The sequence below is a fragment of the Eleutherodactylus coqui genome, chromosome 12, assembly GCF_035609145.1.
Source record: "Eleutherodactylus coqui strain aEleCoq1 chromosome 12, aEleCoq1.hap1, whole genome shotgun sequence".
NCBI classification, from domain to species: Eukaryota; Metazoa; Chordata; class Amphibia; order Anura; family Eleutherodactylidae; genus Eleutherodactylus; species Eleutherodactylus coqui.
In genome coordinates this window covers 88,467,289-88,481,659 of record NC_089848.1, presented here as the reverse complement: position 1 = coordinate 88,481,659, position 14,371 = coordinate 88,467,289, and the positions used below count along the sequence as shown (strand labels likewise).

Genomic DNA, 14,371 nt, shown 5'->3' with positions numbered 1-14,371 from the left:
TTACAGGGAGACATTGCAGATTATTATTCAATACTCAGGGTGCGCTATGAGTTACACTGTCATAAAGTATTTAGGGGCAATCATATCTGACACTATTAAGAGTTTATCTTAACTTAGAGGTTAAGGATATTAAAAATCAAAGGGCCAAAGACATCTGTATGGCAAGCTCTGAAGAGACACGTTGTGTCCAAGAGAAACTATCATGTCGGTCTGACTTGATGGAGAAGAAAACGACAACACTAATTAGAGATAATGTCATATGTCTGAATAGACTAATTGGCTATAATGGGTCTGTATGCAGTCCATAAAATGCATAGGTATGGGCGGGAAATATACCATTGTGAATGGGTCGTATGGGTGTGTTCACACAGAGGATTTTCCATGGCAGCAGCAAAATCTGTGTCAAAATCTCCATATGACAGATTTTGTTGTGGATTCACAGCAGATTTCACCCCTTCATTTCCAGATCCACACCAAAATATGTGTCAACGTCTACACAGAATGGTGCAGATTTTGTTAAAGATTTGCTGTGGATTTTTTCCACTGTAGAAAATCCACCACGTGTGAAGATACCACAAGGGTGGGCCACTGCTCATGGGCCAGTGTTTAACACTTTCCCCATATGCTAAAATTTGCCAGCCAGCCCCTGTGCGGCACTGCGCTCAGCTGGTAGAGTTACAACTCACCTCTGTTGCCTGAGGTGACATCCCAACACTGTTGTACCTAGCGTGTATTACCATAATGGGGGAAGGAGGAAGAACTAAATGTAATTTTGCACAGGGCCTATTTAACCTAAATTCACAAAATATCTTTTTTGACTTGAAAAAAAAATGCCAGGGGCCATATAAAGGCATGAAAAATAAAAAAAAACACAACTCACCTTTACATGTCCCTCAACATGCTGCGGGTGGGGAGAAGCTGGCGCGGCCCACCTCTTTGACTCGGAGCTCCATTTCTAAGTCCTCCTTCAAAGTTTGTTTACTCTGAAATGCCACAGCATTCCAGAATAACACAAACACTGGGGCAATAGGCATACATGTCCCCTCTTCATGCTGCCGGTGGTTTGGGCAGCATGAACCCTGGTGACAGGTTCCCTTTAGGTCCTCCAAATTTAATGAACTCTAACTCGGGGTGGGAATAGGAGCAGGTATAATAGGATGTTGCCAACCTTTAAGGAAAGGGGTGCACAATGTATACATTATTCCTGGAATGTTCCTTTAAATATCAGTATATTTACCAGGGGTGTAACCTTACCAGTGAAATCTTACACCAGTCTATATGGAATTGTGCCCGAAACTTTTTATCACAACTTATAGCAGGTTCCATCTCCTGGCTGCACCTCAGCTGGTTCTGTGGGTTTTCGACTTCACGTAGACATGAAGAGAATGGGACATCTGCTCCAACCATCACATAGACACTAAAAGACACAGTTAGCTTTTCAGATTTACGTATAGGTTCATCTGCGTTCATCAGTTTAGAGGCAGATATAATGTATATTAAAAGCCTGTATTATAGTCCAGGACTGTATTCACAATTTTGTAAGGGTCCTTTTACACCGGATGACTGTTGCGCGCTTAAGCACCCGACAATCGTCCCAGCAATTATAGATCCTGTGCTCTTACGCAGAATCGATAATCGCTCTCTGAATGGAGGTGGTGCATGCTGGAGAGATGTCCTCTGCCCACCCTCTGCCATTCATAGATGAATGACTGTCTTGTTTACATGGATCAATTATTATCAGAACAACGAATGATAAGCAAACAAATTTGTGGGATTATGGGTAGAAAACCAAGGGATTCCTCCGATACCTGGAAACTTGGGAGAAGAGATAAGATGGAAACTAATCGGTTCATGGTGATCAGGTTTAATAATGATTTCAGGTTCGATTGTCTCATGAGTTACAGGCCCCAACGACAACGGTGATCCATCCACTGTTTCCATATCAATTGGTATTGTTTTGGTCCAATTTGAGATATTATTGTCAATAGCGAATTTACAGTCCATGAAGTTTCCTCCAGCTCCAGAATCTAACATACTGAATCATTGCACTTTTTGGGCCCCAATTACAACCTGTATGGGAATTACAAAGTGAAAAAATGGGGGACGTAGCTCACCTTTCTCTTGCATCACTGGCGTAACTACCCGGGCCCAGGAGCCTTAGGGGGGCCATAAGGCCTCTTTTCTTCATATAGGGAGCCCAGTTCTATGAATATAGCATTATAGTTGGGGGCCCTGTTACAGGTTTTGCATTGGGGCCCAGGAGCTTCAAGTTACGCCTCTGTGTTAAGAGGTTAAGAGAAGTTGGGGAGCCCCAAGATAAATTTTTGCACCCGGACCCATGAGCCTTTAGCTACGCCCTGTTTTGCATTATTGATTGGATGGCCTGTGACACCGAACATGGCGGTTTGGGAACTTTAGACTTTCTTATGGTCTTAGCACTGGTAAAGGCAATGGAACTTGTTGGGGCAGTTAATAGCACAATGTCCCGAGCCCCCACAATAGAGACAGATTCTCCCTAAAGCGCCTTTCCTTCTCTGCTAGGGAAAGAGATTTGTGGATGACATGAATCTGCATTGGTTCAGGGACGACTCCAGTACCCGCAGCTTCTCCTTTTTACGTTTAGTAAGTCTCTGATAAATTTGAATAAAGTCCTCCAAATTGTCATCTTTTCCTGATTTGGTTAATCCTCAATGGAATTGACTCTTCTGTGTGGCTACATTCCATATGGTATCAGTCTTCCAGCACCAAAATTATGCCAGAATTGCGTACCTCCAGAAGTTGCCTCTGTAAACCATCTATCTCTCTTTGTAGGTTAGTAACTGTTCCTTGGTAGGTGGCAAAACATTTTTGTAGCTCAGAAACCTGTTTCCGCAAGGTGTCCACAATGGACTCAATATTTGGGCGTAGTTGTTTTGTAACAATCTGGTTCTGGGTTGGAGTGTCCTTGTCATAACTGGTGCAGATTGGTAGCATGGTCAGTGTAAACTAGGGGTCGCTATCCGGGTAGTATCAGTTGTAGTACAAGAGGAGCAGGCAGTTAGCGTAATCAGGGTGAAGACAGTAGTCAATATCCAGGTAGTATCGGTTGCAGTACAAGAGGAGCAGGCAGATAGCAGAGTTGGGGGTAAGCCAGTGGTCAGTATCCAGGTAATATCAGTTACAGTACAAGAGGAGCAGGCAGGTAGCGAAGTCGAGGTAAGCCAGAGCAATTGTTTGGAGATGTAGGTGCAGGAAAGAGAGAAGCTTAATTACAGGCTGGGAGCTCAATAACCCCACTCTGAGGGAGGGACAGGGCTAGGTTTTTATAGTAAGTCCAATTAGCAATCAGGGTGGAGCCAAAACAGGAACTGGATTTCAGGAGGTGGGAACAAGGCTAAGGTTCAGCAGGGGAGCTGTCTAGAAGGCTGGACTCCTGCACTCTAGGAGCTCCAATAAGCCGCTAGAAGTGTGTCTGTCAACAAGTTTGTTGAATGTTTCTAATGCTAACAAGCAGAATTGTGAATGCCGCTCTGGATTACGATATAAGCTGGAACTCAGGGTTCAGTTCAAGATGAGTAATATGAAGTAAGGCCGGTTTCACACCTGAGGTTGTCTCCCGGATCCGGCTCAAAACACTGTAATAAATGCAGCGCTTTTTCTTCCGTCCAAAAGCTGGGGAGTTGAGTGGAAACCTAATGGACCCCATTACAGTCAATGGGATCTGTTCGGCACTGTTGGGTTCTGTCCTGAGACGGAGCCGCTCAGCCATGGGGATTCCCCTTGCTTACTCTTCAAATGGAGCAGGGAAGTGGAACCCCGAGTGCAAGTGTGAAACCACCCTAAATCATCAGTATTTTACAAAATGACCGTGATGCAAGAAACAGGGAGATTTACCAAAAATATATGCAGCAGAATTCTGTCATAAAAGTGGAACACATGGCGTAGGCCAAATTTATTGTGCATTTTACATACTTTTTATACCTACTACAATGGTTTTAAAAAGTGTTCAGGAAAAGGGGCTCGGTTAAAAAATGTGTAAATTGCGCCAAATTAACTAAAGACATGTGCTATATTAACCGCAAATTATTACTTGTGTATACTTCAGAAAGCCGTAACAATTTGAAGAGTGAAGCTTACCCTTCCTTCATGTCATTAATGGGGAGTGGCACTCTGCCTCCCCTGTCTAGCGCTGATGTGATGTTAATAGCATTGAGACGATCGGGTTGCCAGACGTTTTTCACAGCTCCTAAAAAATCTCCCAAAATTTCACTGGCTAATATTTCTTCTACATTCATGTTTTTAATAAAGAATTCAGCTTGATAAGGTAGTGGGAAATCTGTTCTCAGAAAAGACAAAATGCATGGAAATTAGTACAACAAATTAAAAAAATTAATAAAACACATCATAGAGACAAACTATAATGTTACACTTTAAATACAATATTTTAGGTTACATATAAGATAAATCTACTTAAAAATCACTTTGTAAATACATTGCATCACTTATTCTGTACTGAATCTGAGTTCTATCCCAAACTATACTCTAGAGCTGCACTCACTATGCTGCTGGTGGAGTCACTGTGTACATACATTACATTACTTATCCTGTACTGATCCTGAGTTACAGCCTGTATTATACTCCAGAGCTGCACTCACTATTCTGCTGCTGGAGCCACAGTGTACATACATTGCATTACTTATCCTGTACTGATCCTGAGTTACATCCTGTATTATACTCTAGAGCTGCACTCACTATTCTGCTGGTGGAGTCACTGTGTACATACATTACATTACTTATCCTGTACTGTTCCTGAGTTACATCCTGTATTATACTCCAGAGCTGCACTCACTATTCTGCTGGTGGAGTCACAGTGTACATACATTACATTACTTATCCTGTACTGATCCTGAGTTACATCCTGTATTATACTCTAGAGCTGCACTCACTATTCTGCTGGTGGAGTCACTGCGTACATACATTACATTACTTATCCTGTACTGATCCTGAGTTACATCCTGTATTATACTCTAGAGCTGCACTCACTATTCTGCTGGTGGAGTCACTGCGTACATACATTACATTACTTATCCTGTACTGATCCTGAGTTACATCCTGTATTATACTCTAGAGCTGCGCTCACTATTCTGCTGCTGGAGCCACAGTGTACATACATTGCATTACTTATCCTGTACTGATCCTGAGTTACATCCTGTATTATACTCCAGAGCTGCACTCACTATTCTGCTGCTGGAGCCACAGTGTATATACATTACATTACCTATCCTGTACTGATCCTGAGTTACATCCTGTATTATACTCTAGAGCTGCGCTCACTATTCTGCTGCTGGAGCCACAGTGTACATACATTGCATTACTTATCCTGTACTGATCCTGAGTTACATCCTGTATTATACTCCAGAGCTGCACTCACTATTCTGCTGCTGGAGCCACAGTGTAAATACATTACATTACTTATCCTGTACTGATCCTGAGTTACATTCTGTATTATACTCCAGAGCTGCACTCACTATCCTGCTGGTGGAGTCACTGTGTACATACATTGCATTACTTATCCTGTACTGATCCTGAGTTACATCCTGTATTATACTCCAGAGCTGTGCTCACTATTCTGCTGCTGGAGCCACAGTGTACATACATTGCATTACTTATCCTGTACTGATCCTGAGTTACATCCTGTATTATACTCCAGAGCTGCACTCACTATTCTGCTGCTGGAGCCACAGTGTACATACATTGCATTACTTATCCTGTACTGATCCTGAGTTACATCCTCTATTATACTCCAGAGCTGCACTCACTATTCTGCTGGTGGGGTCACTGTGTACATACATTACATTACATATCCTGTACTGATCCTGAGTTATATCCTGTATTATCCTCCAGAGCTGCACTCACTATTCTGCTGGTGGAGTCACTGTGTTCATACATTACATTACTTATCCTGTACTGACCCAGAGTTACATCATGTATTATACTCCAGATCTGCATTCACAATTTTGGATACTTAAGAGCTGCAATCTTGGAAGATTTCCTGCTTGTTTGGTGTCTGCACAGAGTTCTACTTTCTAGGAAGTGATCTCTTTACATTAGATACTGTTTTGTAATCTAGTATAGAAAAACAGCCCTCTTGCATTTTGGGCGCTCAGCGTGACTCCGTGCAATGAGGACCAGTAGAATTGTGAGTGCAGTACTTGAATATGAAGTAAACTGCAACTCAGGATCATTACAATTTAAATAGATTTTCTAAATTATGTGATTTTTTTTGTATAGACCACCTGAAAATATAAATTGTACAGCAAATCAGTGTTCATAGTTGAGATGGACCCACAAAAAATAGGTATGCATAAAAGTTGCTAAAGTATAGGAGCTGCCTTATATTCCCCACACGCAGTGAACACATCGTGCAGGGAAGATCGGGCAGCCGCTATCTTCCCACCTCTTATTTCAAACTCCTGCGCTCTGGTGTGGATTTTGAACTTCCGACAAAGGAGAAGAAATCTCCCTCGTTCAGGTGCAGCTACACTCATATATATATAAAAATCACAGCATCAGTTCTTGTAAATATACTTGTACAGTGTTTGAATGAACTCGGAGTGGAGGTTGTTCCAAATATCTTGGAGAACCAACTACAGATCTTCTGTGGATGTCGGCTTGTTTTAATCTTTCTGTCCCTTCAGGATGTTGAGATCAGGGCTCTGTGGGGCCATGTCATCACTTCTAGGACTCCTTGTTCTTCCTTCACCTACCACCTCTTGCGCCTGCAATTCCCTGTGCAAAATTTTGGCCATCTTGTGCCAAAACCAAAACATCTGAATAAACTATATCAGACCCTGTTACTTTTTTGCCTCCATGTCCCTGCATCCTCTCGAAGAGCCCCTGCCACACTCACTCGTCCCATACTGATATACTGAAGACACTGCAGCGCTCATACATTGTGGGCCATGTAGATAGCTGATTGGAAGCGATGCTGATAGTTGGACCCCCACCAATTAGATATTGATGGCTAATCCTAAAAATAGGCTATAAATTTTGCAAAGCTGTATAACCCCTTTAATGCATTCCTGCATACATTTATAGTACCATATAGGAAGGGGTTAAGTACAAACTTTTATAAATTGTGAATATGTTACATAACTTTTTCTTATTAAAGATTTTTTTTATGATAGACAAGAAGTGGTGTGTTGTCCCCGGCTATTTTTATATTCTTCCAAATTGATGCGGTGGGAATTGTTTATTATATACACAAACGTTTTGGCACAGACATAATTCCCATGACTTGTGTTCTAGAAAGCCTCAACTCAGAAAAATAGCAATTGTAGCACATATAGATCAATAATGTAACATAATGTTGTCCTATCTATATCTATCTCATATCTATCTCAAATCTATCCATCTCATATCTATCTATCTATCTCATATCTATCTATCTAACATGTATCTATCTATCTATCTGATATCTATCTATCTAACATGTATCTATCTATCTATCTATCTATCTATCTATCTATCTATCTATCTATCTATCTATCTCATATCTATCTATCTATCTCATATCTATCTATCTATCTCATATCTATCTATCTATCTCATATCTATCTATCTATCTATCTATCTGATATGTATCTATCTCATATCTATCTCTATCTATCTAATATCTATCTATCTATCTATCTATCTATCTATCTATCTATCTATCTATCTATCTATCTATCTGTCTAATATGTATCTATCTCATATCTATCTATCTCATATCTATCTATCTCATATCTATCTATCTCATATCTAACCATCTAATAAATATCTATCTATCTCATATCTAAACATTAATAAATATCTAGCTATCTCATATCTAAACATTAATAAATATCTATCTATCGCATATCTAACCATCTTATAAATATCTATCTATTTATCAAATGTGTATTCATCTCATATCTATCTATCTCATATCTGTCTATCTAATATGTATCTCCAATCTATCTATCTATCTATCTATCTATCTATCTATCTATCTATCTATCTATCTATCTATCTATCTATCTATCTATCTATCTATCTATCTATCTATCTATCTATCTATCTCATATGGCAGATGCTAGAGTGACATTTTTGCTACTGAAGTGCCATAAGTACAAGCAACCAGTATGCAGGCAATAGATAAGCACAAGCAGGCAGTACTCTGCACTGGGTTAGGTATAAAACCTAGGAAAAGGCCCTGAACTGCCAGTGTGAAGGAAAAGAAGGGCGGGCTCCTACTTTACTCATTGGGGTACATTTCTAAAACTATTTATGTTTTCTGACATTAACAAGTTGCAAAAATGTGCATCTTTTACCTGTTACCACCACTCAAAAGAGTGCAGAGCATATTGGGCAGGTCTTGGCCTCCCGTGGCTCATCAGATTTATTCTAATTTGCACCAGAGAGTGTCATAAATTTTACGTGGCGTAGATTTATTTTTACTTGTACTGACTATACATCACAAGGTATGCACCAGGACCCCGTAGGTCTAACAAAGCAAACTTAACCCCCCTACAGTCTAGGACCAGCGCTGTTCCTTCTGCAGCGAAAGGACATTATAATTTTGGACAAACAGAACTTGTTCTACTTCCAACAGTTGTAGCTCTGATTTTATTCGGGCTGCCAACATTCTTTTGGTGTTAAAATCTTGACTTTAAAATGACACCAAAGGTATGTCAGTGATAAATTACAGGACCAGCGCTACAAGAGTTTGAAGTGGGGTGGGGAATACTGAATTCACAGCTGTCAGTTTTCAGTGTGTGCAGAGGGGAGAATGGGAGAAGAGACAAGACAGCACAGAAGATTTGTGATTCGCTTGTCTCTCCCCGTGTCCCAGAAGAGGGGAGACATGGACTTTTCATGTTATCAGCCCCCTTCCCCATCAATCAGCATATGTGCTCTCTGATTGGCACATGTTGAAAGTCAGATTTATACCACATGGTGAATGTCATACAAATAAATCCCCAAAAGACAATGCTGAAATGGCTTTTTTTCCATTGCTCCCCAGTAAAAAAAAAAAATTAATAAAAGTTATTCTATACATTACTGGCTAAAAATAGTTATATCACTAAGGGGTTAAACATGCACTTAACATGAGTAAGTTGTGCGCCAAATATGTTTGTGTGACACATAAATTCAAAATCTACGATTTAAAAAATTACATTTTCAGAAGTTTTTTTTTTTTACAAATTTCATATTACTGTTGGGGGTTAAAACACTATTGTAGAACGAGGGGAGTGAAGGGCTGTTATGTTTATTTAACTATTCGCATTACATAGATGCATTAGGCTGGGTTATCACAGGGCGAAATTTGCCGGAAGATTTCCGCCAGGAAAGCGCTGCTTCAAAACCCGCGGCACTGAGCTGTTGATTTTGGGGCGGCTTGGCCGCATGCTTTTCTGTTGCGGCCGGCACTCCTATAGAAAGCAGCGCGGCCGCAACAGAAAAAAAAAAAGACATGCTGCAGCTGGGGAATCTGTGCTGCAGCGCCGGATTCTGACGGCTCTGCCGCGATGGATTGGCTGTCCCGTGTGGACGAGATTTTTGACAAATCTCATCCACATGGCTGGCCAATCCCGGGATTAGCGGCCGCAGGAGGATCTGCCACAGCAAAATTCCGGACAGAATTTCCGAGGCAAATCCGCCCTGTGTGAACCCAGCCTTTCACTGGTCTGAAATCGGTCTATGGGGGCACAGACACCGCATGCCCCAGCTTTTGCAACAGATATTAAAGATGTGTGCCTGGACCACCGTCATCTAAGATATACAGTCTCTTCCTTCTCCCTAGGAAATTACATAGACTTTTGAAGCCTATGTCCCTCCCTCTAATAAGCCAGCACACATTATTAACACTCATTGTAATTAATCAGTATGACTTACCCTCCCCTGACATGATATTGATGACAAGATTATGTCTCGCCGTCTCAAATGTTCGTCTATTGTAGGCAGTTATCTTTGGAAGAAAAGAAAAAAATATGGGTTGAGTCAACAGTCACATATAATAACGATATGATAACTGATTGAACGTGGCAGAACATAAATGTCATCGTTCCTTAGCATGGATGGGTCAAGAAGAAACACAAATACAAGACTCCAGTGGGAAAAAATTGCATCACTGAACAGTACAATAGCATCACCCGGCCCGGTGAGTCCAGATGTATGTAGAGTCCATGAAACCTTCCTGTCAGCTGTTAAGAACATTTAAGCACTTCTATCTAATTTGCCACAACTACAAGAAGCTTCCTGTCCACATGGGCCAATATTCCTGAAGAATGATATCATCACCTAGTGGAATCTACGTCATGACAAATTATTGTGGTTCTGAAGGCCAGAGAAGGTTCAACACACTACTAAATGGAGGTCTCCAATAAACTCACCATTCAGTGTAAAATAGGATAGTACAAGGGGGTACCCAAAAGACAGGAATCTTCTTCCGGGGGATGGAACATTACTAGTACAGGCTAAGTGAATGTCTGCAGAACCCTTCTGAGTCGGTATGCCAACTGACATGGTTGAGGAAGGTTGCGTTCGGCTCCAGTGATTATACCAATGTGTAAGGAATGGTGGCATCACGCGTGACAAGTCTACAGTCTATCAGATCCAGTGATTTCAAGAAGTTGTTCAGTTTTTCGCCTATTTCAGGATGGTTGATTCATCCAACCAACAGGCAGCTGGGACTTTTTGTTTCCTTTTGCACTGTTCAAAGCACGTAAAAAAAGTTGCACAAAGCGAAATTGGGTAATTACGGAAAGTGAGGCAAGGATGTCATGCCGTTTTTCATCAAAAATTGCAGAACACGTGGCACTGTCTGGGCAGATAGGTGACTAGTTCTTCCATCAAGACAATGGTACTTAGCCTCCCATCAGATTTGCTCTTGGATCATGCTTGATGACTTTTGAGAAATTTCTGAAGAGAGAATCTTTGGCCAACAACAGCGAATTTCCAGACATATACGCCACACCTTATACATTATGTACACACACACAGCCTTGAGACATGCACATGAGCTTTACCAGAAGACTTGGACATATGTACACATATCTACCAACTTTTAAATCCCCTTTCACAGTACTTTTTAAGCCTCACCTCTGATACATTCAGGAAGGTCCACAAAACCATTTTAGGGCACATTTGCATAAGTTCCACTGACACTCAGTTTTTGGTAGGCTTTATGGTACAATCCTGGAGAACATGAATGGTGAGATGGTGGCATATTTTATGCATAGTACAAAATCTAAAGTACCAGACCCTGAGCATCATCAGACCCCAGACCCTGACCACACACCACTTAGCAGTGATTTCTGACTTCGCAGATTCTTCACTGTGTGGTCTATAGACCAGACTAGAAGGAATCTGTAAGACTGTCAATGGAGGTCTTGCCTTTTTTGGGGAGTTTTCTGAACTTATCTCCAAATATCTTAAAGGAGTATTCCAGTTTCAGCAAATTAAAGTATCTCATTGAATGATGAAAAGTTATGCAATTTTCCATTATTTATTATTGACTTTCAGCAGACAATAATCCACCCCTCACCACGGTTTGCAATGGGAGGGGCGGGATGGGGCAGAGCTTAGCACACAAGCTCCCACCCTGCTCCGCCTCCTCCCCTTGTAGAGAGGGGCAGCGTATATCGCCCCGGCGTGAAAAATTTTTTTTTACTATAGTTCTTTATAAAATTATTTTATTTACAGTAAAATAAAGTATGGGAATGGGTTCGTCATTTTGTTTTGGACATCTTGATCTATAATTTGAATTGTCTTGGATTACAGGGCACATATGGCGACGGCGGGTCGTTTTCTTTTTTTCATATTTTTTTTATTCTGTATTTTTTTTTATTATTCTTGTATATTCGCCTATGACATCATATAAGACTTCTGGGGCCATTCACACTGCATTAGTTGTTTTTTTTATTTCACAGTTTTGCACTGTAACTGGAGCATCCAATGACCGGGGAAAACATTCCCCTAGTAGTCACTGGTAGGGCTGGTCAGGGATCTGCTAAGACCCTGCAGCTCTGACATGATGGGGTTTGCCAGCGATCAAGTGATCACCGTGTCCCATGCAGGAAACGGCACGGCTGCGTTCTGCATTCTCTATATAGAACCCCGCAATCTCATCGCAATGGGGCCATTCGGGACCCCTGAACATTGATTGTAGCATTTAAATGTTGCTATTAGAATTGACAGCAGCATTTAGATGGTTAACAGCTGCAAACAGCGTCACCTCTGATCATGGCTGTTGCCAGTGGGTTACTGCTATCACAGATAGCCAGCAGCTGCCTTGTATGAAGCCGGATCAGCTTGCAACCCACTCCATTTAAAAACCCCACACAATGCGCATGACATATGCAAGGACATATGCAAAGACACGCTGCTGGAAAAAGAACACATCTGGAGCTAATTAGCCATATCAAGCGGTGCGTCTTGTTTGCCGCGCGCAAATGAACATGTCTTGCGGGCAGAAAAAGTGCGGTAAAATATGCCAATGCGCACGCAAAAAAGCATTGCTTGTTCTGCAAAATAACAGTGCTGAAGAGCATGCAATTGCGCTTACGCTCCTGTGAAGGTGCCCTGAGAGTGAGACCTCCGCAAGGAGGAGGAAAGAGCTACCAATGGGAGAGAGGCGGTCCTACATGTGATCCACTGGTGTGGTCAATTTATAGTCAGAGGACCTTTCTAATATCTAAAAAAAAAATAGTAAAAATGGTTAGCCCCTGTAAAGGGTTAACGTATCATGCCTGTTTAAGTGCTGGCTAATGTTGGTAATGAGACACGGCGAGGTTAATATTAAGTATTTGGCGGTAGTTTTTATTGTGGTATAATTACTGTACCGTTTCCTGCATTTAAAGGGCAGAATGATTTGTCTGTGACTCCGCGCTTTTGTTGCCAATGGCACGATGAAAGCAAAAACATCGCTAATTATAATCTACAACAATATTCTGCGGATCCAAGGGAGAGACAAGCAACATAACGAGCAGCTCCCGGCAGCTGAAGTAGGTCAAGATTTTAATTAGCATATTTTGTTCTTCCACACAAAGCATGTACAATACGGAGCAAAAACGTCACCAAACACGATAGACAAGGCAAGACGGAATCGGCATAAGGCCGGTTTCACACGCGCGACAAAATTGCGTGATTTTCTCGCGATGCAACAGTGCTACAAATCGCATGTATGTGAAGCCCAGGCTTTTCTATGGGTTCCTTCACATGATCGATGTTTTGTAGGCTGCTACATTGCGAGAATACAAAATCGCGGCATGCTCTATACCTAGTCCCGATAGGGGCTCACAATTCACCTATTAGGGTGGGAAGGCACTACACAGGGGTCAGAGCTAACTGCTTCCCTTCTGTACCTGCCCAATCAGCCAGGATCCTGAGCGCTAGACCCCAGACCATCAACTTTTGATAACCGATCCTGAGGATAGGTCATCAATAGTACTTGGACAACCCTTTTAAAGGGGTTTTCTGGAAGAGTATAACTTTTTTTAAAATTGCCAGGCTTGCTCTAAAATTTCAAAAGAATAGATACTTACCTCTTGGTGCGTTTCCATTGAACTTCCTGGGGTCAACGCTGGCCGAAAGTCACAGGACCAATCATTGTGGCCAATCAGAGGCTGCAACATCCCATCCTGAACTCCTGGCATCATGGCGCCAAGGATGTGACCACTGATGCCAGAAGAACGGGAACTGACATGACAGCCTCTGATTGGCCGCAGAAGTCATCTGACTTTTGGCTAGCGCTGACAGAGGAGGATTCACAGAGCCGCTCTGCTGCTTCCAGGGGAAGAAGAGAGGTAGGTATCTATTGTTTTGTTATTTTAGAGCACGTCTAGCCATTTAAATAAAAAAGTTATGCTAGGATAACCCCGTCAACCATGCTGCTGCAGCAGCTGCATCGAAAACCGCTGTAATTTACAGCAGAAATGTCAGCAGTTTTTGCGGTTAGGCAACTTTTGGTATGATTTTGACTGCAACATAAAATATATTTTATTTAATAAAAAACCACATATAATATAAATTCTGCACATTTGGTCTCCCCATGACTGCAGCAGCCTGTACTATCAATGGAAGACACAGTTCCTATGTAAGTACATACCAGGGACTTCTCTAGGGCAGCTGCAAATACGGCCCTATGAGTCCGAGCCCCGTCTATACATTTACCCTCATTAATTCAATTCTGTCTGAGCGTTTAATGTCAGTCGCTCAACATTCACATCATGACAGAGTCATTCAATGTAGCAACATGAAGCCCACTTTCCTCATAACGACTTATAGATTAGGACAAACCGCTTAGACAATGTCAAAAACAGAACTGACGGAGCAGAAGAAGAAGAATAACATGTTATTATGGGGTATA

General features: G+C 41.6%; 1 protein-coding gene across 4 annotated transcripts in view; it reads right to left on the bottom strand.

The window, feature by feature from the left end:
• SGCE (sarcoglycan epsilon) overlaps positions 1-14,371 on the bottom strand; it is a 77,219-nt gene that overhangs the window by 22,046 nt on the left and 40,802 nt on the right. For all 4 annotated transcript variants that reach the window (XM_066585603.1, XM_066585600.1, XM_066585599.1 and 1 more), the window contains 3 exons: positions 9,898-9,970; positions 4,117-4,315; positions 1,255-1,417 (listed from right to left, as the gene is read on the bottom strand). In XM_066585603.1, the coding sequence (XP_066441700.1) occupies positions 1,255-1,417; positions 4,117-4,315; positions 9,898-9,970 (435 nt within the window). The remainder of the gene's footprint in view (positions 1-1,254; positions 1,418-4,116; positions 4,316-9,897; positions 9,971-14,371) is intronic.